This window comes from Tupaia chinensis, unplaced genomic scaffold (genome assembly GCF_000334495.1).
Source record: "Tupaia chinensis unplaced genomic scaffold, TupChi_1.0 Scaffold140285_1, whole genome shotgun sequence".
Classification (NCBI taxonomy): Eukaryota; Metazoa; Chordata; class Mammalia; order Scandentia; family Tupaiidae; genus Tupaia; species Tupaia belangeri.
In genome coordinates this window covers 167491-190712 of record NW_006200163.1, presented here as the reverse complement: position 1 = coordinate 190712, position 23222 = coordinate 167491, and the positions used below count along the sequence as shown (strand labels likewise).

At 39.7% G+C, this 23222-nt stretch overlaps 1 protein-coding gene across 1 annotated transcript in view; it reads left to right on the top strand.

Moving 5' to 3' along the window:
• The window catches only part of BARD1 (BRCA1 associated RING domain 1), a 114018-nt gene that overhangs the window by 48047 nt on the left and 42749 nt on the right, over positions 1-23222 (top strand). Inside the window, exons 6-7 of the mRNA XM_006162597.3 lie at positions 3008-3180; positions 19388-19496. Of these exons, the coding sequence (XP_006162659.1) occupies positions 3008-3180; positions 19388-19496 (282 nt within the window). The remainder of the gene's footprint in view (positions 1-3007; positions 3181-19387; positions 19497-23222) is intronic.

The window sequence follows — 23222 nt, the reverse complement described above, 5'->3', positions numbered from 1 at the left end:
TACTTGTCACCCAGCTTTTCCATTGGAATAGGATGAACATTGGCTATCTTTGGACTACCTTTAAATTTAGGAATCCAGTTACTCTATGTTGTTGAATTTAGCTAATGAGTAGAGGTAACTACTACAGCTGACATCTGACTAACATTAGGTATCATTGGATCCAGATTTCTTGGAGCAAAAATAAGTCAGGGGAACCTGAGTATAGAAATTGATTACAAGGGAGTGATTCTCACTCAGAGTCTGTCTTAGTCTCATTTATACTCTACTCAACTACAAATATATAGAGGCAGTACAAACATACTTGCTAATATTAAACATTTTAAAAAGTCTTTGTTAAAAATATGGCATGAAAAATATTCTGGGAAAAGAATGCCTCAAATACCTGAAAAAAGTGACTATTTGGGCTTTGTACAATAGAACAATAAGCATGAGATTTGAATGCAACCATGGAAATGTCAACAAATAAGGTGTGGATGCTTTTATCCTAGAAACTAGAAGCTCAGCACAGAAATGAGGAGTCTCATTAGGCCAGATGCAAAAAAAGGTTTAAAGTTATATATAATGACTTCTTGCCAAATTCGTAAGCTGAGAGAGTTTTGCCTGGATCATAGTCTCTTTGTTGTTTGAGCTCTGCACGCTGGCTAACCTTTTCAAAGAAATGATTTTTTTTTTTTAAGTCACTAAGGTGAATTGTAGTATAGGTTAGTGAGTGATTTAGAGAATCCGATGTCTAATTTGGATTCCTTCCTCCTAGAAACAGACCTCCAGGTTGAATGCAGGATCACCTATTATAACTTGAAATAGATATACTTAAAAAGCATAGTGTGCCAGATATTTATTAGACTAGAACATAGTAGCATTGTTAGCAGTTCATTATACATAAGGAAGCTTATAAGGTATCGTTGAACTTTCCATTGTTACCTGTTTTGTCATCTATTCGGTAAGCTTTTGAATACCTACTTTGTGTTATTCCTGTTATCATTGATACCAGGCCGTACAGTTATCTGTAGCTTCAGCAGAGAGAGCTTACATTGTAAATATTTCTTCTTGATATTTACTTTGTTGGCTGGTTATGTGCATATGCCGAGGTACCACTTAGCATATGGCTAAGCACTTGATTTAGTAAATTCTCTTCACCCTCAGAGAATTTCAGATATTATGTGTGCCTTGGTTGTTAAATACTTTCTGAGTCTGTTTTTCTTTATGTTTCTCTTTTCTATTCATGTTTTTAATTTATTGTAGAGTAATTTAGGAGCTATAGTGGATTTAAAGCTATATTTTCTTCTAAAAAGGAATACTTGACTCAAGGTTCAAATAGCTTCTTGTTTTTCCATGAATTGCACAGATGGTTGATCACCACGTATTTATCCCAAAGATTATTATTATTACTATTTTTTTTTTTTAGAGAGAGATTTTTATTATAAGGCACTTGCACTTGCTGGAGAGACAGTGAGAGAGAGAGAGAGAGAAAGAGAGAGAGAAATCACTCCTTAGGGGAGATTGCCACTCTATAATCCCCTCTCCTCCATTCTCCTCCTGGGATTTTAAGTGGGCATGCATGCACATGCAACTGACATGAGTTTCTTTTCTTTCTCTTTTTTTTTTTTTAAGAATTTTCCATTGAACTTTATTTATTTTATTAATTTATTTATCCACTTCAGTTTGACTAGAGAGGGACAGAGTAAGTGAATGAATGAGAGAGAGAAAGAGAAAAAAACAAGCCTCCTCCAGGCTTGAGACTTGAACTGTGTTCGGTCACTTGAGAGTTCAGTACCCTTAACCACCATGCCACCTGCTCTCCTCCCCTTTTTAATAACTATTTAATTTTATTCATTGTAATTTATTTTATTTTATTGAAATTGGCCACAGAGAGAGAGAGAGAGAAAAGGAAAGTGAGAAAACAAGCTGCTAAGTTTGGGACTCAAACTGTCAGCCATGTGGGAGTCCAGCCTCCTTAACCACCACAATACATGCTGGTCCCCACCTGATATGAATTTCAGCCCTCTGAGTCCACGACTTGAACCATGGTCAGCCATGTGGGAGTTCAGTGCCTTAACCACTATGCTACCTGCTGGCTACCACAAAGATTATTTTTTTTAAATTTTATTTTATTTCATGTATTATCATCTTTTTCTAATTTGACCAGGGAAAGGCAGAGAGAGGGAGAGGGAGAGAGAGAGGGAGGGAGAGAGAGAGAAAGAGAGAGAGAGAGAGAAGAGTAAGAAAGCAAGCCATGAGGGTCAGGACTTAAACCATGGTTGGTCATGTGGGAGTTCAGTACCTTAATCACTATGCTACCTGCTCCCCCCTCCCTGAAAGATTATTGTTTTTTTTTTTTTTCTTTCCTATTTTTGGAGAGTGTTTTTTTTATTGCTATAGGGCGCATACGCTCGCCAGAAAGACAGAGAGAGACAGAGAGACAGAAAGCAAGAAATCACTCCCCAGAAGGTATAGCCACAATCCCTTCTTCTCCATTCTCCTCTTGGGATCTTGGGCACGCAGGCACATGTGCCTGGCGTGAGTTTAAGCCACCGGGTCCGGGACTCAAACCGCGATCTACTACATTGGAGTCCAGCAACATAGCCATTACACCAACTGCTAGTCCATAAATTTTATTTCATTTAATGTATTTACCATCTGTTTCTAATTTGACCAGGGAGGGAGGGAGGGAGGGAGGGAGGGAGAGAGAGAGAGAGAGAGAGAGAGAGAGAAAGAGAGAGAGAGAGAGAGAGAAGGAGCAAGCCACCAGGGCCAGGACTTGAACCATGGTTGGCCATATGGGACTCCAGTACCTTTAACCACCATGCCACCTGCTGGCCCCATCCCACAAAGATTATTAATAGTGGCTTTTACTTTGTCAACAATTTAAAAGTCTGTAAGTAGGTAAGAATAGATTTAATGACTGAGGTTCACATTTATTTTTTTAAAGTCCAGCGGCGGCATTATGATATTATCCATTGCTCATCTTCATCACTCTCCTCACTCTTTTTTCTTTTTATTTGATTAGCATGAAGCCTGCAATCATGGGCATCTGAAAGTAGTGGAATTGCTGCTCCAGCATAAGGCGTTGGTGAACACCACTGGATATCAGAACGACTCACCACTTCATGATGCTGTCAAGAATGGACACGTGGATATCGTCAAGTTGCTGCTTTCCCATGGAGCCTCCAGGAATGCTGTGTAAGTAATCAGTTCAAAAATGTGTTTTCTAGCTGACTTGTACTCCTGTATCAGGTCGCTTGATGAAGCAAAGACTTTCATACACAGGTTGATGGCTTTCCTCTTTCACAACTAATATTGTATGTGCTCATTAGGTTCTGTGTTTAAATTCTTTAGGATACTTGCATATTTGGGAAGATTTGCTCTCATAATTGAGAAGCAGTTGTCAAACTGATTTGGAAGCTTTTTTCTATGGGCAAATTCACTTAGTGTTTATGATCTGAAGATTAATTTATACCTATTAAGAGCAAGATAATTATTATGAAATATCTATTTGGCATGCTTAATACTTTAGAAGTGGTTTAAACATTTCATTCCTTTGTGCTTTTTCTGAATACTTAATAGAACAACAGTTAAAGATGAAAGAATTCAGATAGTGGGCAAGTGCAGTTGAATTATTTCTTCGATTTCTCACCTCAGTGAGGCTCTGGGTAAATTGTTTTGCGGTGTCAGGGTATGGAGACACATTAGTGAATGCCGGCAGCTGCATTTTAAAATTGCTGTCGTCGAGAGTGTCACAAGCAGATGCCATATGTGGGTTTTATATCTTTAATCTATAACTTGGTTCATGTCTCCCTATATGTTATTTTACTCTTTTCAGTTAATTAGGTAGTTGAAATGAAAATGCAGGAATTGCTGCTCTGTGCCCCCACTGCTTCTATAGGTTTGAAAAGAGCACACAGGAGTCAGGCTTACCCTGGCTACAGAAGCAAGTAAGAATTACAAAATGCAGAGCTTCCAGGTTGTAATGTTTTATAGGTAACCATTTAACATAATTGAAAAACAAATTAATAATGCAAGAATGTACCGTACTTTGATGCTATTAGTTTCAGTAAATGTGTCTGATCTCCTTTACTTCCCACCACAAGTTGCACGATAGTTGGGGCAAACTCAGGGGATACATATACTTCGGTTTTTTTATTTTTCTGTTTATACATGTTTCTGAAATGTTATACATATATAATATGTATAATTTTGTATGCTTAATACACACACACATACACACACACACACACACACACACGCACACAGTTGGACCTTTATCTCTGGGTTTCAGGTCTGGGTTTGACCGACTGTAGATCTAAAATATTTGAAAAAAAAATTAGTGCATCTGCACTGAACCTGTACATTTTTTTTCTTGTCATTATTTCCTAAATAATGCAATATTGCAGCTATTAGCATAACATGTTATTAAGCATCGGAAGTAATGTAGAGATGATTTAAAGTTATAGGTGGGTAGGTGGAGTCATATGTAAGATATTTATGCCGTTTTATGTAAGGGACTTGAGCATCTGCGGGAAGATACCAAGGGATAGTTGTATGTGCCTGTGCACGTGAACCAGAGATCTCCGTGTCTATATAAGGAACTCACAGATACGACCCTTCTGTGTGTAGCAAGCCATTTGATACAGCAAATGGTTGCTTGAGTCAGGTGAAACTGAAAACAGTCGTTTCCATCACGGGGTTCTTAAATCAGCCATGACTTTTTTAATGAATGGAGCACTGGTCAGGGCATTAGGGAACCCAGCTTTTATTTGTGACTCCATTATTGACTTTATAGCCTCCGGCAGGTTAATTTCTGTGCCTTGGTGTCCTCACCTATAAAACATGGGTGAGGCCTGCTGGTTTTCTATTTCTTCTGAGCATAGTGAGGATTAATGAGCCAAAACACAGAGCCTGTCTTGTGGTTTGTACACCATGATTCTTCAGTGCACTGCAGAACTTATTAATACACGGAGTGGGCATGGGGCAGTGAGCGCATCTGCCTTCACAGGTTCGTTCTCAGTTAGAGCAGTGTTGTTTTAAAGAGGCTTAATCGAGTGAAGGGACAGATTTAAGTGTATCTGTAGCCCCGCACTTTCCATAGCCCTTTCTGCGGTGATGGAAATGTTTGTATCTATGTTGGAATATTAAGTAGTGAATCACCACCTATGGCTATTGAATACCTGAAAATTGACTGTTGCTACTGAGGAACCAAATCCTAAAATATGATTTTTTTTAGTTCATTTAAATAGCCACATGTGCCGGGTAACTATTGTGCAGAACAGCTGTTTGATATAATTAGGGGACTCAGGAAGGAAGGAAGGTTTGTTTGACCAAAGATGTTGGAGCTGATGGTGGGTAAGGATATTAAGCCAGGTATAGGGAAGATATAGGTATAGATTTCATCCTGGCTATAACATAGTGGTAGCTGTTTCTAGGCACTGTTATGCCACCTTTTCCAGACCATTGGTCTTCATTAAATACTTCCTTAACTCTGGTTTTTGCATTTTGCTTTATTTTGTAGTAGCAGTTGTTCACCTGCTCGGCCTTAGCAGTTTCCTAATCGGTCCCTTCCTTTTCAGATTTCTATGCTTTAATTCATCCCCCATAATGCAGTCTGGACACTTGAGAAATACAAGTCTGGCCAATTATGTATTTGCTTAAACCCTCAATGACTTTCTTGTAATTTTTTTTTTCTTTAGATAAAGATCAAACTTTAAAATGTTTTTTATTAGACCCTGACTGATCCAGTGCTACTTCACCTCTCCAGCCTTACCTGGTTTCTCCTGTACCCCTTTCCTTCAAGTATTTGTCATACCAGCCATTCTGAATTTTTACTTTCTTAAAATTTTCTGGGCTATTTGCCTTCTAATCTTTACAGATGCTTTTACTTTGTCTGGAGTGTTTGTTTTTTTGGTAGCCAATTTCTTTCTTTTTTTTTTTGAGTTTCACCTTAGTTATTTCCCTTTGGCTGCCTTTTCTGACTCCTCCTGTCTGTGTGTGGTGCCTCCCTAGCCAGGAAACTGGGTGGCAGTGTATTTACTGCTTACTTTCTTAAGAAGGGTATATGGTCTGTGGACCAGAAATCATGCCTGCTTTTCCAGCCCTTCCCAAGCCCCTGACACAGTCCGTACCCATGTTTATTTGTAGAGCTAATTAATAAGTGTCTGAATGCATGAAGATATGGTACCTTTTTTTCTCTTTTTTATAAAAGGTCAGGTTGAGATGAAAATAGAAATTTCCTCCTTCTGCCACCACTTGTTTCACTGTAAGTGTAACAAGTTTCCATAAGATGCACCTTTTCTAGGGTATCTGAAATGGTTCCTGGTAGCTTTTAGTGTAAATGTCATGTGCTCCCTGGGCAGAATGCTCAGTGTTCTTGCTAAATTGGCATCCATATTATGTTACCTCTATGGGACTGTAGCTACCCAGAATAATTTCTATAGTTTTAACACTTTTAAGGTCTCTTCTCTCTCGCTGCCAATGTTCAAGGAAATGTTCTTATAGAATTAAGTCGTGACAAGTGAGAACAGATGAAATTCTTTCCTGTCTCCTTTCCTTGAGGAGATCATGGGAAGGAGGCCTGGAGACTTATGTAAGGCTCTTTCTACTCTCCCTCCTTTCCCTCATTGAAGCTCTTGCTCTTAAACCATTAATTTTTCAGACTCTGAAATCTGAGTTGGCAAGAATGTTTTCTTTTTCCTTCCATGCCTTTTTATTTTATTTTTTTTGAGAGGTTTTTGCTGTAGGGCGCACGTGCTCGCCAGAAAGACAGAGAGAGCACGAGAAATCACCCCTAGGGGGTTATAGCCATGCTGCAATCCCTTCTCCATCCTCTTCTCGGGATCTGGGACACGTTAAGCACACATGCCAACGTGAATTTAAGCCCCTGGATCCGGAACACAAACCGTGGTCAACTACATGGGAGTCCAGCGACATAGCCATTTCGTCATCTGCTCATCCTGCCTTCCATTCTTATTATACATGCTTATTATATCTTTTACTCACTGTTTTAAAACTTTACTTATTTCTTCTGTGAGAGAGAGAGAGACCACACCAACAAGGTCTTCCACAGTGCTCTACCCCAGCCTCAGCCAGTTTGGGTCACAGGCACATACACACCCCCAGGCATGCTCAGAAAGGTATGGGATGTGAACCCAAGACCTTTAACCATGTGAATTCAGCTACATCTTTTACTCTTGGGAACCCTTTTCTTGATAACAAGACTAGACTCTTCTCATCCTTGGAAGGAAGGATGAGAACTAGAAAGAGCAAAAGCCATTCTTGTTTGTTCCTATTTAGGGCTGGGCACTTTGCCTAATTCAAGAAGTAGGGACCATGGGACCAGGAGTTAGCGTAATGGCTATGTCACTGGACTCCCACATAGTCGACCGCGGTTCGCGTCCCGGACCTGGTGGCTTAAAACTCACGCTGGGCACATGTGCGTGCATGCCCAAGATCTCAAGGGGAGCATGGAGGAGAAGGGATTGTGGTGTGGCCATCCCCCCTGGGGGGTGATTTCTTGCTTTCTGTCTCTCTGTCTCTCTCTGTCTGTCTGGCGAGCGCACGGGCCCGAAAACAACAACAACAACAACAACAACAACAAAACTCTCAAAAAAAAAAAAAAAGAAGTAGGGACCTTTTTCTTAGTCCAGATAACTAAGTGACCTCCTCTATCCCTAAAAAAGACATTTTAGAAGGCTGAAGTCTTCTCTTAGATGCCTTCTTTTTTCATTAGCCTTTTTTTTTTTTTTCCATATCCCCTTCATCACTGCACTCTTATTCATCCCCCAGTTGTCGTTCCTCTGGCTGTTGATAGTCTAGTAGGAGTGAACAGACAGATCGCTGATAGCAAACTGTGATACATGCCTTCATAGCACAGTCTAAGAGTTTATGAAATAACTACTGCAAATGAGAGCAGTGGAAGTTCTGAAAGGCTTTCTGGAGGAAGAAGCAATCCAGCTGAATGTGAGAGAAGAAATGGAATAGGGGGATGGATCCAGAGAGATGAGGTGAAGGGGCCTGAGGTTCAGTAAAGCCAGGCCACTGAAGATCCCCGTCATTCTGGGGACTTGTGGTAGTGGTGAAAGACTGGAATGAAAGGAGGGAGGGAGCATGATGAGACAGGAGAGGAGGTGAGCAAGGACTATGTAAGGCTAAAGAGTTCCAATTTTTTTATTTTTTTGAAGAGGTTTTTGCTATAGGGCGCATGTGCTCACCAGAAAGAAAAACAGAAAGCTAGAAATCACCACCACCACCCCACCACCCCGGGAATGGCCACACCACAATCCCTTCTCCTCTTGGGATCCTGGGCACACATGCACATGTGCCCGGCTTGAGTTTAAGGTATGGGTCCGGGACTCAAACTGCTGTCAACTACATGGGAGTTCAGCGACATACCCATTACGCCATCTGCTGGTCCCAAGAGTTCCAATTTTAAATCGAAACTCCCTTCTCCACACTGAGCAGAGGGAGCTCAGTTAAGAGGTATATCCCATATTCCAGGGAGGAAGTGGTGAATCTGATTAAAGTAGTGACCACAGCACTGGAGGGACTGGGGAGTGAGGAACTGGCTATATTTATTAGTTTAGTCTTTCAGATAAAGCTTAATTTACTTTGTCAAGTTTCAAAAACATCATTAGAATGTTGATTGAAATTGAGTAAGTGCATAAATTACAGTGGATTAATAAAGTTGGTTTCTCACAATGGCATGTTTTTCTGTTTATTTAAGCCTTCTAGTTTTTTGCCTCTTTTATGTACAAGCCTGTGTATGTCCACATGCACATAACTATATATTGAGGTTATTCTGGGTATTTGAGTCTTTTCTTGCCTTAGTGAACTGGCTATTTTGTTAAGACATAATTTGTTATTCCTGATATATAGGAAACTGTTGATTTTAGTATATTTCTCTTTTATGCAGCCAACATATAATTCTGAAGATCTAATTATCATTTATTAAACTTCATTTCACATTGCATTTGTTAAAGCTTCTAAAGCAGTATTATAAAATAATGGTAATATAGTTGGCTTTCTTCTTTCCAATACTGACTAAAGGTTTACAGTTAATAATATCAGTATTAAAATCAGTGTTCTTTATTGCACCATGGAAGCTATATTCCAGTTATTTTCCTATTATTAGTTAGACTTCTTTTAAAAGAGATTTTTGCTATAGGCACGTGTGCTCGCCACAAATACAGAGAGAGACAGAGAGTCAGAAAGCGAGAAATCACCCCCCCAGCGGGATGGCCACGCCGTAATCCTTTCTCCTCCATTCTCCTCTCGGGATCTTGGGCATGTGGGATCTTGGGCACATGCCGGGGACCAGCCTCGGAGGGGGCGTTATCTCGACGAAGGCGGCGAAGGTGAACAGAAGACAAAGGCCTCGGTGCCTTTTCATGCACGTCCTATGCTGGACACCCCTCAAAGATTGCTGTCTGAGGAGTGACAACTGCCAGGAATTATCGTGCCTTTTTATTGAAAATGTGTTACATACAAGTAAATGGAAGAGGGGCTAAGTGTTTCAATTATCAGCTTCAAAGTTTTTTTTTTTTTTTTTTTGAGAGATTTTCACTGTAGGGCACGTGTGCTCGCCAGACAGACAGAGAGAGACATAGAGACAGAAAGCGAGAAATCACCCCCCAGGGGGGATGGTTACGCCGCAATCCCTTCTCCTCCATTCTCCTCTCGGGATCTTGGGCACGCACGCACACGCGCCCGGCGTGAGTTCTAAGCCACCGGGTCCAGGACGCGAACCGCGGTCGACTACGTGGGAGTCCAGTGACATAGACATAGCCATTACGCTAACTGCTGGTTCCCTCAGCTTCAAAGTTTTAACAATAGAGAACATAGGTTCTATTCAGGGTTGGATTAAGGGTGGGTCTAGTGCAGTTCCGCAAGCAATTGTAGGTGGGTCTCCATGGAATGCAGTTTCCGGAAAGCGGTTCCGGTAAGCAGAGATGATTATCAGCTGATGTGCTGCAGCAGCCATCTTGTGATTACCAGGAATGGTGCTGAGAAAAGAAAATCTCAAGTATAGATATTAGTTCTTATGGATTTTAATAAAGAATGATACTTATACAGTTTTGTAGGGACCTAAAACTTAATTTGAGGAATCCTAATATATTTATCTATTTCACTTGGTGAGGGCAGGGGTGTCCTGGGCCAGTTTTGGCCTAATCCTATTTTAGGTAAAGAAAGGATTAAGTTTACCTTAAATGTATTTTGAAGGGCCTTCCAAAGGTCAAGATTATTTCTGCCTTGAAAGAACTTCAGCCCACCCTCTATTGTGACCATGGAGATAAAGCATTGTAATTAATAGTAAGTGATCAGAGCAAAGGGGAGCAGTCCGGGCACTTCCTAGAAGATTTTATCTTATACTCAGTATGTATAAGAGAGCTATGTAATTCTTTTATAGTAGTATATTGGGGAATCAAAAGGGGGTCGCTTCCCAGCAAGGCTGCCACAGTTTCTGGAGCAAAATCCTAGGTCAGGGGGGCGCACAGTAGTGGCCTTGCTAACGTACTGAACTGACTGGAAGCGGGGGGTCTCAGACAGATCCTGGGGCCCCGCCGGGTAGGACTCCTCCATCAGCACACGCACACGTGCCCGGTGTGAGTTTAAGCCACCGGGTCTGGGTCATGAACCACGGTCGACTACATGGGAGTCCAGCAACATAGCCATTACGTCAACTGCTGGTCCCCAAAATTGTTTTTTATTTTATTAAATGATTTTCAGTTTCTGAGATGATCTTACACTCTTTGCCTTTTGATATCATTAGTAAACTTTTTAATATTAATCTGTTGTTGCATCCCTGGGTAAACTTGATTTGGTGTAGTATGTCATTATTTAAACATTTTATGTCAGTTTACTGGAGTCTTATTTCAGATATTTGCATTTATAATTACAAATTAGAATAATTATTTAATTTTTTGAGAGATTTTGTTATAGGGCATGTGTACTCACCCGAGAGACAGAAAGAAGCAGAGATACAAAAAGTGAGAATTCACCCCACATGGGGGATGGCTATGCCACAGTCCCTTCTCCATTCTCCTCAGGATTTTGGGTGTGCACGAACACACGCCCAGTGTGAGTTTTTTAAGTTGCCAATTCTGGGACTCGAACTGCAGTCAACTAGATGGGAGTCTAACAACTTTAACTATTACACTGTCTGCTGGTCTCATGATTGGTGATTTTTATCTTTAACATTTTTTCCTTCGATTTGGATGTCAAAATTACATACACCGTCTAAAAAATAATCTGGACGTTTCCCACCTTCTCTGGAACATGAGTGGAGTAACTTACAGAAATGAGCTGTTTCCTGCCACCACTCCATCCCAGTTTGGCACATTATTTGTCTATCTTGATAAATTAGATATTATACAATTTTTAAAGATCTCTCTAATTTTATTATTAGTAGTTATCACTCTGAAATACTAATGTGTTAATAATAGCATGCAGGCACTGCAGAGAAGGTAGACTTAAAATTCTCATTAAATTTATCCTTAAATACTCCCTGTAGACTTTAAAAACAAACTTTGTCTGTTTTGCACTTTTATCTGAGGCTGTGAGTTTTAGAAGGATGCTCATGAATTCTTACTGCCGCTTTGCATAGAGCACACCAACGAGACAGGGTTTGAGAGAAATACCGTCCCTCCTGTATTTCCCATGTGTATCAGAGTATCTCAAACCCGGAAAACTTGAAGTGTTCATTTATAGTTTTTTCTTTCTCCATAGTAGAGTACATATACACACACACATGAGAGCGAGAGAAAGAGAGAGAGGATGCTCCCTAGAATCTGGTCACACTATAATTCCTTTTCTCCAGCTTATTGGCTCTTGGACACTCATGTGCATGGTATGGTCTGCATGTTTCAGGCTGACCGAAACAGAGATTTGAGCCATGGTCATGTGGGACCTGGCTTCTTTTGAGCAGCGCATTACTTTTTCACCATAGAACCAGTATACATTTTTTAGCAAAATGTCATAATAGTGTTTGTGTTGTAGATGCTCAAAAAATATTCTCCTTGTTTTTACATCCTCAAGTCCCTGTAAACTAAAGTAGGCCTTTAGGTTGGCATTGTGTCCATTGATTCTTACTGCACTATAGGTATCAGCAAAGGATGGCTATAGGAGTTTCTGTAGAAAGAAGAGTGTTTGACAAAAGACCTGTGTCCTCACACTAAGTGCATACTCTTTTCACTCAGCATTTGGTATGTTTTGATTGATTTTATAACTTTTCTGCTACTGTAAGAATTTTACTTTGAATTATTTCAATCGTGGGTAAAGCAAATGACAGAGAAGAGTATGAATTTTTGTAATATAGACTGACGAAAGAGAACAAGTCAGAAAAGGAAAAGTCCAGCCTTAGGGAGTTACTCTTGGGGGGCCAGCAGATGACATAATGGTTACTTTGCTGGATTCCCACGTAGTCGACTGATTTGACTCCTGGACCCAGTGGCTTAAAACTCATACCCAGCATGTGTGTGTGTGTGTGTGTGTGTGTGTGTGTGCATGCCCAAGATCCTGAGAGGAGAATGGAGGAAAACAGATTGTGGGATAGCCATCCCCCCGAGTGGTGATTTCTCGCTTTCTGTTTTCCTATCTCTCCAGCGAGTGCACACGCCCTATAGCAAAAATCTCTCTTTATAAAGAAGTTATTCTTACATGTCTTTAGGAGAGAAGAAAGGTTGTATAAGTGGGCAAAGATAGCTAGGTTGGAAAGTTCAATATTTTGGTCTAATCTGGTGTTATGTTGTCATGAATGGTGCCAATACCACATGGTCTCATCCTTTCTGTTACTAATAACAGAAAGTACTGAAAGAGTGATTTATAAAAGTAGAGTTCATTCAGCTTGGAAGTTTAGGGTCCAGTTCTTTCAGGTTTGGAAGTTTAGGGTCCAGGAGTGAGTTGTGGTGGGGGTGTCTTTTGGCTGCATTACAACGTGGCAGAAGACATTTCCTTTTCCTTCCCTCCCATTTCTTTTCCTTTTAAGCTCTTATGAGTCAGTCACAGGGGCCCCACCCTACTCACTTAATCACTACCAAAGGCCCACCTTTTGACACCATGAAGTGTTAAGTTCTGTCTTAATACTTTCACAACCAAATCTCTGTAAGTGACTTTGTGTGTGGGGGGTGGAGAGGCATATACCATAGCTCCTGACCTCAAATACTGGACCAGACTTAAGAACTATCTCTTTAGTAGTGATTTATAAGATAAAAATAACTGAGAGCCTTCTGTAGCTTAGAAAGTGGAGTCAACATATAATTAGGCATTGAATGCTGATAAAAGCCCAGACAGAGGAGAGGAAAGAATGGAGTTTACCTGCTGTAAAACCAAGTGAATTTAAAAGCATCTTGTTGAATATAGGTGGAAGGAATTTTTTTTTTGAAAATATTTATTTTGATACATTCTACATAAATAAGCGACATAGCCATTATGCTAACTGCTAGTTCCCAAGGCAGTGTTCTTGAGCTAAGAATTTTTTCATGCGCGGACCAGCAGTTAGCGGAATCGCTATGACAGCTGGACTCCCACGTAGTGGACCACAGTTCACATCCTGGACCCGGTGGCTTAAAACTCAGACTGGGCGCATGTCCATGCTTGCCCAAGATCCTGAGAGGAGAATGGAGGAGAAGGGATTGCAGCGTGACCATCCCCCCTCGGGGGTGATTTCTCGCTTTCTGTCTCTATGTCTCTTGATGTCTGTTTGGCGAGCGGACGTGCCCTATGGCAAAAACCTCTTCAAAAAAAAAGAAAATTTTTTTCATGCAAGGTTTTTGTGTTTTAAATCTTTTTGATTGTAGAAGGGGTATATAGCAGAAAGTTAATATATCTATTTTAAACTTTATCTTTAATTTTAATTTTATTTTAATATTCTGGGCTCTCACTGTTTTTTTAAGTCATATTTACTTATATAGAGTACTTTATAAGGTGACTTGAGCTTTCGTTATGCCAACTTCAGCATTTTAAAAATGCATCTTGCGGGACCATCTGTTGGCATAATGACTGTGTCACTGGACTCCCAGGTAGTCGACTGGTTCGAGTCCCAGACCCGATGGCCTAAAACAACTCATACCTGGCATGCGTGCATGCCCAAGATCCTGAGAGGAGAGTGGAGGAGAAGGGATTGCGGTGTGGTCAGCCCCCTGTGGGTGGATTTCTCGCTTTATGTCTCTCTTTCTCTGTCTTTTGGCGAGCGCATGTGCCCTATAGCAAAAACCTCTTACCCCAAAAAATGCATCTTGCACTTAAATACAGTTAATTCATTTATGAGAGCTTTTTTATGAAAACTTTACCTTTTGTGCAGTAGGAAGAAAAGAAGAAAATTTGTTCTATTTTAACATCAAATGATGAGGAAAAAGGTTTATGTCTTCTACAGTTTTTGTTGTCTAAGACTACTTATATCAACTTCAAAAGCTCATTAGTTATTTTTTTCTCTCGCCACCTCCTTAAAGCTCTTGCAGTCTACATCAAAATTATCCTCAGTGAGTGGAGTACATCGCCTGCATTTTTAACAGACATGTGGGATTTAGGATTTGGTACTCGGTTTGCCATTAAGTTTTTTTTGGAAGGTTATTGAATTCTTAAGAGGAAATATTATATGGACCATTGAAGCTATTAATTATCTCACTGCCCTAGTTAATTTTTAAAAAAAATTTAGTCACCCATAGCAGAAATAATTTATGTTTTATAGCTTTACAAAAATATGTTGCTCCTTTGAATTACTGTGCCTTTTCCTGCTTCACAACAAGCACGGTGACTGGAAGAATTAGACCTATGTGTTTGCAATTTCATAGTTGTTTATAAAGGAAATCATTCATGGACGCTCTTGGTATCCTGTCATGCGTGATAGGTTTAGCATGAGTAAAAGTGCCTTCTTTGCATATGTTTTTGCAGATTAGGTGATCTGTGTGTTCAAGAACATGTCTGAATGTGTCCAACTTGCCTTTCACTCATTTACTGGTGTGATGTGGCTCATTCAGGCACAGTTGTAGCAGCCCTCTACCCTATCCTTCAGGGGAGGAGAAGGACATTCAAGGTTATGCTGTGTTCTGAACTCTGCCTTTAGGGTGAGGCTGGGACATGAAACACTGCAGTTCAACCTTTTGGAAAGTGCTTTCTTTTCATCAGTCTTGATCAGAAAGAATCCTAGTTAGGAAGAGGAATTTCAGAGTTATGTTACTCATACTCTTTATTTTCAAATTGTATTATATGGGAAAGCGAAAATACACTCTTAATTTTTTTTACTTTTTTTTTTTTGAGAGGTTTTTGCTATAGGGCACTTGCACTCATCAGAAAGACAGAGAAAGACAGAGAGAGACAGAGAGACAGAAAGCAAGAAATCACCCCCCAGGGTCGATGGCCACGCCGCAGTCCATTCTCCTCTCGGGATCTTGGGCTTGCACACAAATGTGCCTGGTGTGAGTTTAAGTCACCGGGTCTGGGACTTGAACTGTGATTGACTACATGGGAGTCCAGCGGCATAGCCATTACACTAACTGCTGGTCCCTTATTATATTTACGTTTAAAATTGATTTTACTCATGGTAGAAAGCACATACATGAGAGAGAGAGAGAGAGCAAGATGTGAGCCAGTTTCCCTGGCTCTCTAGCTTATCAGGATCTTGGACACACACATGTAAGCATGCGTGCAACCTGGCATTCTCAGGGATCTAAATCCAGCTGGTCTTGTGACTTTCAGCACTGCAGTTCAGTTTGCCATGATCATGCTGCCAGGCGAGGCCTCCTATATGCAAGGATGTGTTAGATTCCAAATCTGGTGTATCCTTCTAAAATAATTCATTTAAGTGTTAAAGCTTTCCTATATTTATGTGTACTTAGAAAAAAATTATTCTGTTGGATCATCAGTATTTTTCTTTGGTTTTCCATGCAGAAAACATTGTGACTTTTCCAATGGCCCAATATAAGCCTGCTCAGTAACTCATTCTAATAAAATAACAAATTAAATTATTGCCGTCTATCTTGAGTCAATGATGCTGCAGTAAATCTAAACAAAGCCTTCTTTTCTATATAGTGGTTGGGAATAACTGCTTTATCATTCTCTTCAATTAGTAATCAGTTACATTGACAGTTGCTAATGTAACGTGATTTTTTCTCCATGTAGTATGGTTTTTAAAAAGGGAATAAATCTAATTAAGTACATTTAAAATTGATTTTTTACACCAAGTCCATAACCAGAGTATTAGATCATTCAGATATGCCATTATGGGAAGAAAACATAGCATTTTTTGTGCCTAGATACTAATGAAAAAATCTTAAATTTGCCCTATCTTACCTTGTTTTTCTTTTTTCCAAGATGCCACATATAAACTTGTGTCTAATTCCGAATCCCAGTGGTTCATGACAAAGCAGAAACAACATGACAGGACTTAATAGGTTCCATCTCCCATTATTCAGGAGGGAGGTTTAACTGATTATCCTTCCATCTGTAGCATTTGTAATGTGCTCTTCTCCAGTTCGTTAGCAATACAGGAGGGCTAAGAGCTTAATGAGCTGTATATAAGCAGAAGCCATCCGTAATCCAAGTAGAGAAACCACATGCTTTAAGACTGTATGCAGTAGTAAGTTTTGTGTAGTATGAGCCCTGAATGTAAATTGGAATCCTGTTAAGCATTTTATGAAGCACTTCTCCCCCCACCCACCCACCTCCCCAATGCCATAGGCTTGGGGGTGGGTGGGGCAGAAGGTTGAAGGAGGGAAAGAAAGCACCCCACCATGGCCCTTGGTCTTAGCCATCATGCCGCTATCCTTTTCCTTCCATTTCTCTATCCTGTTCATTTCCTGGGCATATCTAGCATATTTATAACCTACAGGGGTCCATCATTGAGCCCTAGTTAGCCATGTAGGATCCAGCTCTTCCTGTGCAGTACTTCATCACTGAGTCACAGGGCTAGCTCTTAAGCAGTTCTTTACAAGAAAAAAGTAATGTACTGGTTCAGACTGTTGTTTTATTGATTTTTTTTTTTTTTTTTTTTTTTTTTTAAAATTTTCCTAACTTAACCTTTTTGACATAGGGTGCATTTGCTTGCCACAGAGAGACAGAAAAAGGGAAGGTGAAAAATCCCTCCTTTTTTTTTTTTTTTTTTTTTTTTGCTTAAAGTCTTCACTAACTTAACTGTTGGTAATACTTTTGAGAAGTACTTTCAGTTAACATTTTTTCATATTGTCATGGTGAATCATTTTTCTTATTTGTGTAAAATGTTTATGCTAGTGTTATCCAGTTACTATGTATTGAATTGGGCTCTTTATATTTTATTTCTTTGAGGTGAAAAATCTACATTTGTTTTTGTTAAACATACTCATATGTACAGTCATTTTTTTAATGGCATACAGTGTGACTTTTTTGTTTATTCATTTTTATGCTTGGCGGTGTAAGGCCTAGAATATTAGTTCTGCAACTCAGATTTCTATTTTGATTATTATAACATATGTATGGAAGGATATTGTGTCATTGGTACGTGAGCACAATTTGCAGAGTAAAGTTGAGAATCAAGTACATGGATGAGCTCTATGAAATACCCAGAGATTGACTCCTCTAAATGTAAACAGTGACTTGGGTCGCTTTGTTGTAAATCTCAAAGCTGAGATACGATCAATTGCATTATGCTTTGGCAGGAGAAAGACGGTTGCCAGAGGAAGGTTACACAGTGTTGGATCTGGGCATAAAAGGGCATCTGAGAATACAGACTTCCAAGTGTTTATCTAGCACTGTCCAAAAAAGACAGAGCAACCAAATCTGATAGTCATGAGTAGAGGTTATTAGAAAAACATTTGGTGTGGTGCATTTTTTATTCTAATCCACTCACTTATTTTTCTCAGTATGCTATCAAAACAGCTTTCACCAAGGTCACTAATGACCTTCTCTCTGACCATAGTACTCTGTGCGACCTTTATGCAGCTTCAGACTTGGCATCGTTTTTCTTCCTCTTCCCCTAATGCTTTACCCTGTTTCCTTCTCTATCTTTTTTATGCATTCAGCACAGTTGAAAAAATTGGCATTGTACCGTGTTTATAATTTATATCCTATTGAATATATTGCATTTTCACATAAACTTTAATGGCCCTTATATGGATATACCATAATCTTAAAATCATAAAACATTGGGGCCGGCAGATGGCATGGTGGTTGGGGTCGCTGACCAACCACATGACCAACTATGGTTTGAGTCCCAAACCTGGCAGCTTGCTTTCTCACTTTCTCTCTCTCTCTTGCTTTGTCCCTCTCTTTGTCCGCCTCTTAGTCCCTCTATAATATAATGCTTTTGAAGTCATACATAAGGAAATGAAACAGTAGACAAAAGTTCTATAGTCTTAACAAGTTACCATATAAACAAAAGACTTGGGATAGGCAATATTCAATATCACTAAAATGGACAAAGAGAATGTGACCTTAGTTGAGTCATTGGAACCTGTTCCTCTGGTTTCTTATCTATAAAATAGCAGAGTCATACTGTGATCTTTAAAGTCTCTTCCAGTGTAACATCCCGTTACTTGTGAATTAGCACATGCTGAGACGTCTGCACCCAGGTGTTCTTTCGACCATACTGTTTGTTCTGAAGCGGCTATGATTATTATTGATTACACATATATATTAAAATTCATTTTTAAAGTGTTGTGCACTACTTTATTATTTGGCATAGTTTTTTTTTCCTAGTGGATCTAAATGAGTATCTGAATTTATATATAATATATAATTTCGTATTTGTTTGTATAGACTATAGAACCTATTATAATAGCTTTAGTAAATGATATTTGTTTGCATTTGTAAACATCTCAACCATAGTGATTAATGATTATAAAACAACACTTAAAAATATGAATGGCAGGCCAGCCAGCAGCATGGTGGTTAAGGCGGCTGGATCCCACATGACTGACTGCATGGTTTGAGTCCCAGACCTGGCAGCTTGTAAAACATACCAGCGCATGTGTGTGCACATACCCAAAATCCCAAAAAGAGGGAGAAAGGACAAGGGATTGCAGTGTAGCCATCCCTAATAGGGGGTGCTTTCTCTCTCTGCCCCCCCATTCTCTCTTTTTGTCTCTGTCTTCATTGAGCACATGTCTTCTTGCAAAATTTTTAAAAATAGATATAAGAACACAGAGTTTTTAAAAAATTCACGTGTAAGTAACAGTATATATCATTGAAAATATTCCTTGTAATCTGGTGTCAAACTAAAAGTTGACATCTTTTTTTTTTTCCACTGAATTCAACAACTTTTGATACTAGATTTTTATGTCTACTGTGAATACTAACTCATTTATTTTAGTTAAAATTGAAAATTACTAAGGATGTTAAAAAAGAATTGTTCCACCACTGCATTCATTTAGTTAAGAAATCAAATCGCACATTTTATTTACTTAAACCCATCTGCACTTGTTTTTACCAGAAACATATTTGGTCTGCGGCCTGTGGATTATACAGACAGTGAAAATATGAAATCACTATTGCTGCTACCAGAGAAGAATGAATCATCCTCAACTAGCCATTGCTCGGTAGTAAGTATGGATTTAGCTTTGGGACATTTATATCTTTTATTGAAATTGCTTATGAAAGGAACATAATGGAGAAATTTCCAGTTAGCAAATTGCTTTCATTCATCAAACAATTATTGAGCACTTCCTGAGTAGTAGCTACTGTGGATGCAAAGATGTAATGGAATAGACTACCAAGAAACGTTTCTGGAGCTTCGTCTACACAGGCAGACTCCTATGGCAATGACTGTGACTGATAGAACTTTCATTCTCAAGGAGCTTACCTTCTCAGGGGGACGTAGGAAACAGACAGATTGTAGTTATCTAAACTAACATAACCAAATAGTTTCAGCAACTTAGGAATGGTGCTTTGAAGAAGATTTTGCAGATTCTAATTAGGGCGGGAGTGGTGGGCAAGCTTCTGAAATAGCACTGCTTTAGCTAGCATCATTGAAAAAAGCCTTTAATGAACTGATTGAAATAGAAACGGGGGGCAGCCAACTGAGTATCTGAAAGACACAGTGTATAGTCTCTTCAGCGTTGGCACGTTTGAAGGTTCTAGAGACATTTTTTGTTGTCAGAAACTAGTATCTAAGAGTAATGGGAAACAATTGAAAGAATTTAAAGCAAGGCAATGACTCGATTTGATTTTTACTTCGGAGAATTCATTCTGTCTGCTTTGTGAAAGAGTGACTGTGGGATGGGGACAAGAGTGAAAGGAGATATTACTTAGGGCCATTTCATTGTAATAGGAGAGGGAAACAGTGACCACCTGGGCTGAGGTAATGGCAGTGGAGATTATGGAAGATAATGAGGCCCATCAGTATGCATTTTAGAGTTAATGTCAGCAGGACTTTCTGGGTTATGTATGAGGTGTGGTAAAACAGTGAAATTGGTATGGCGAGCATGGAGTAGATGGTGGTACAGTTTCCTGCTGTGGGGAAGGAAATTAATGCCACATTTACGTATAAGACGTCAAATGGAGTTGTTGACTCTGTCTGGAACTTGGGTATAAGCTATAGTTAAAGTGAAAAGATACCTATTTCTTAGGAATGAATAACTTCATGGAGAATAGATGTAAAAAAAATTCATATACATTGTAATGTATAATGTAAAATATAAAAATATACATGAGAAGGAAGAAACTAACTGCAGGAGGGGTTAGGGTTAGCTTCACAGAGAAGGAATTTTAAGTCTTCAAGGGAAAAATCATAGGAAGGTATTTAATAGAATGTTGCTGTTTTAATTTTAAAAGAATTATTTATTTAACTTTATTTGTCATTATTATCATTTTAAAAAATAATTTCCTACAGGGCACATATACTCACCAAAAAGAGAGAAAGAGAGAGAGAAAGCAAGCTACCAGGTCTGGGACTTGAACTGTGGTCAGCCATGTGGGAGTCTGGCTCCTCACCATGCCACCTGCTGGCCCCAGTGCTGCTGTTTTAAATAACAGAAAACCTTTATTCAAATGCCTCAAACCAACTTACCATCCCATATGAAGACAGTCCCAATGAATAGCTTTGTATTTGGCTAATTCAGCAGTTAGTGGCAGCACCAAGGACCCAAATTCTATCTTTGTACTCTGCCATCCTCATTTTAACCACACTATTTTCACTAAGCTCCTTGTTGTGGTTATAAAATAATTGCCACAATTTCAAATGTGATATTGGCCACTGAGAAAGGCACTAAAGCCATTCCTGGAAACCTTGCTGTGGGCTTCTCCTGTGTCTTATTGGTCGGCACGGCTTGCAAGTTGGTTTTGACATCCCTTGGGGTTGGAGATAGGGCCAGTTCCTGAAGGGTGGAAACCTGGACAAAATTAGGCTTCTGTTAATGTGTAGGAAGTGAGGAGTAGATTCCGAATGGACAGCCAGCATCACCACTGCTATCAGGTATATGAAGTTGGGATGGCAGGGCAAACCTAAGGAACAGTTGCTCAGAGACAGCATAAAGGACTTGAGCAATCTGAGAAAGGTTATGAGATTTAGTGTGAGAGTAACATGAAGTGTACTGAAGAGGAATTTGGGGCAAAGAGTTCTCTTAGAATTAGATTGAGAAAGCTCTTGAATTCCCTGACAGAGTTTCGACTAATTATTGAAATAGGACTTGTCTAAAGGGTAGTTGGGAGTTGAAGAGGCTGAAGGCTGATTGGTAGGCTGCTGTAGTGGAAATGATGAAATGGAAAGGCCTGGAATTACAGGTCATACAGGTGATAGTAGTGATGTAGGGAGGGGGAGAAGAAGAGGAACTTTAGAGAAAGACATTGATTGTGTTCTAGAAACTGCTTAGAAGGGGAAGAATGAGAGAAGGGGATGAAAGTGCTCAGATGGAGAGTCAGAGAAGGGGACAAGCTGGTGTCTAGAACCATTCAGGTATTTCTTGTCTAGTAAGGGTGGTGGAGTTGTGATTGATGCCATTATTTAAGATAAGGAGGGACCTAAGGTTGTTACCATCTGATGCAGTCATAGGTGCTGTCATTGGCTCATTACCTTTAAATCTTGAAAACCCTGCTTTAGGCTTCAGCCTTAGGAAGGTGCTTCAGACTATTTGTGGTAAGGAACTGTGAGCAAAGTTAGAAATCGGAGACTTAATTTCCTGTTTTACAAATGAGAAAACAGACTTAGTGAGATTGTGATTTAGGTTATTAACCAGCTATTAACTTTTTTTTTTTTAAGGGACCAGTTAGATAGAGTTGACATTTCTTAAATCTTAGGTCAGTACTCATTCAGTTCCACCACACTTAAAAACTATAAATTGGTACTTATTTTATTCATTTGTACTTGAACTCTCCAGGCAGAACATGATATAACTTACCTTTTCACTTGCCAGTGATTTGTTTAGATAATAGTTGGCAAAGGATTGTGGGTTTTGTGGGTTTTTTGTGTGTGTGCGTGTGTGCGTGTGTGTGTGTGTGTTTAAGAGGTTTTTGCTCTAGGGCGCATGCGCTCGCCAGAAAGACAGACAGAAAGCAAGAAATCAACCCCCAGGGGGGATGGCACACCACAATCCCTTCTCTTCCATTCTCCTTTAGGGATCTTGGGCACGCGTACCTGACGTGAGTTTAAGCCACCGGGTTCGGGACTTGAATTGCGGTCGACTACATGGGAGTCCAGCAACATAGCCATTACACCAACTGCTGGCCCCAGGACTGCATTTTAAATGTGTCATAAACAAAGGTATCTTGGGACCAGCAGATGGTGTAGCAGTTAAGGTTGCTGGACTCCCACGTGACTGACCATGGTTTGAATCCAAACCTGGTAACTTGAAAATCACCAGATGTATGTGTGCTTACCCAAGATCCCAGGAGAATGGAAGAGAAGGGATTGCAGTGTGGTCTGGGGGTGACTTCTCACTTTTCCTCTCACTGTCTTTCTCTGACAAGTTCACATGCCCTAAGGCAAAAACCTCTAAAAATAAATAAAATAAAGGTATCATTATAGTATTTTTGGTGTCTGAGGATAACAATACCTTTCAGAAAAGATGGATTTTTGCTAAATGTAAGCAACCTATACCTTCTGCATGTCATGTGGACCTGATCTAGGAGTGTTGTTATTTGCTGTCTTTAAATTTTTTTTATTATTAAGAATTATTTTATTTAACTTTATTTATTTTATTTATTTTAATTTGATCAGAGAGGGACAGAGTGAGAGAGAGAGAGATGAAAAGTGAGAAAGCAAGCCACCAGATCCAGGACCAGAACCTCTGTCGGCCATTAACCACCACGCTGTCTGCCGGCCCCATCATTTG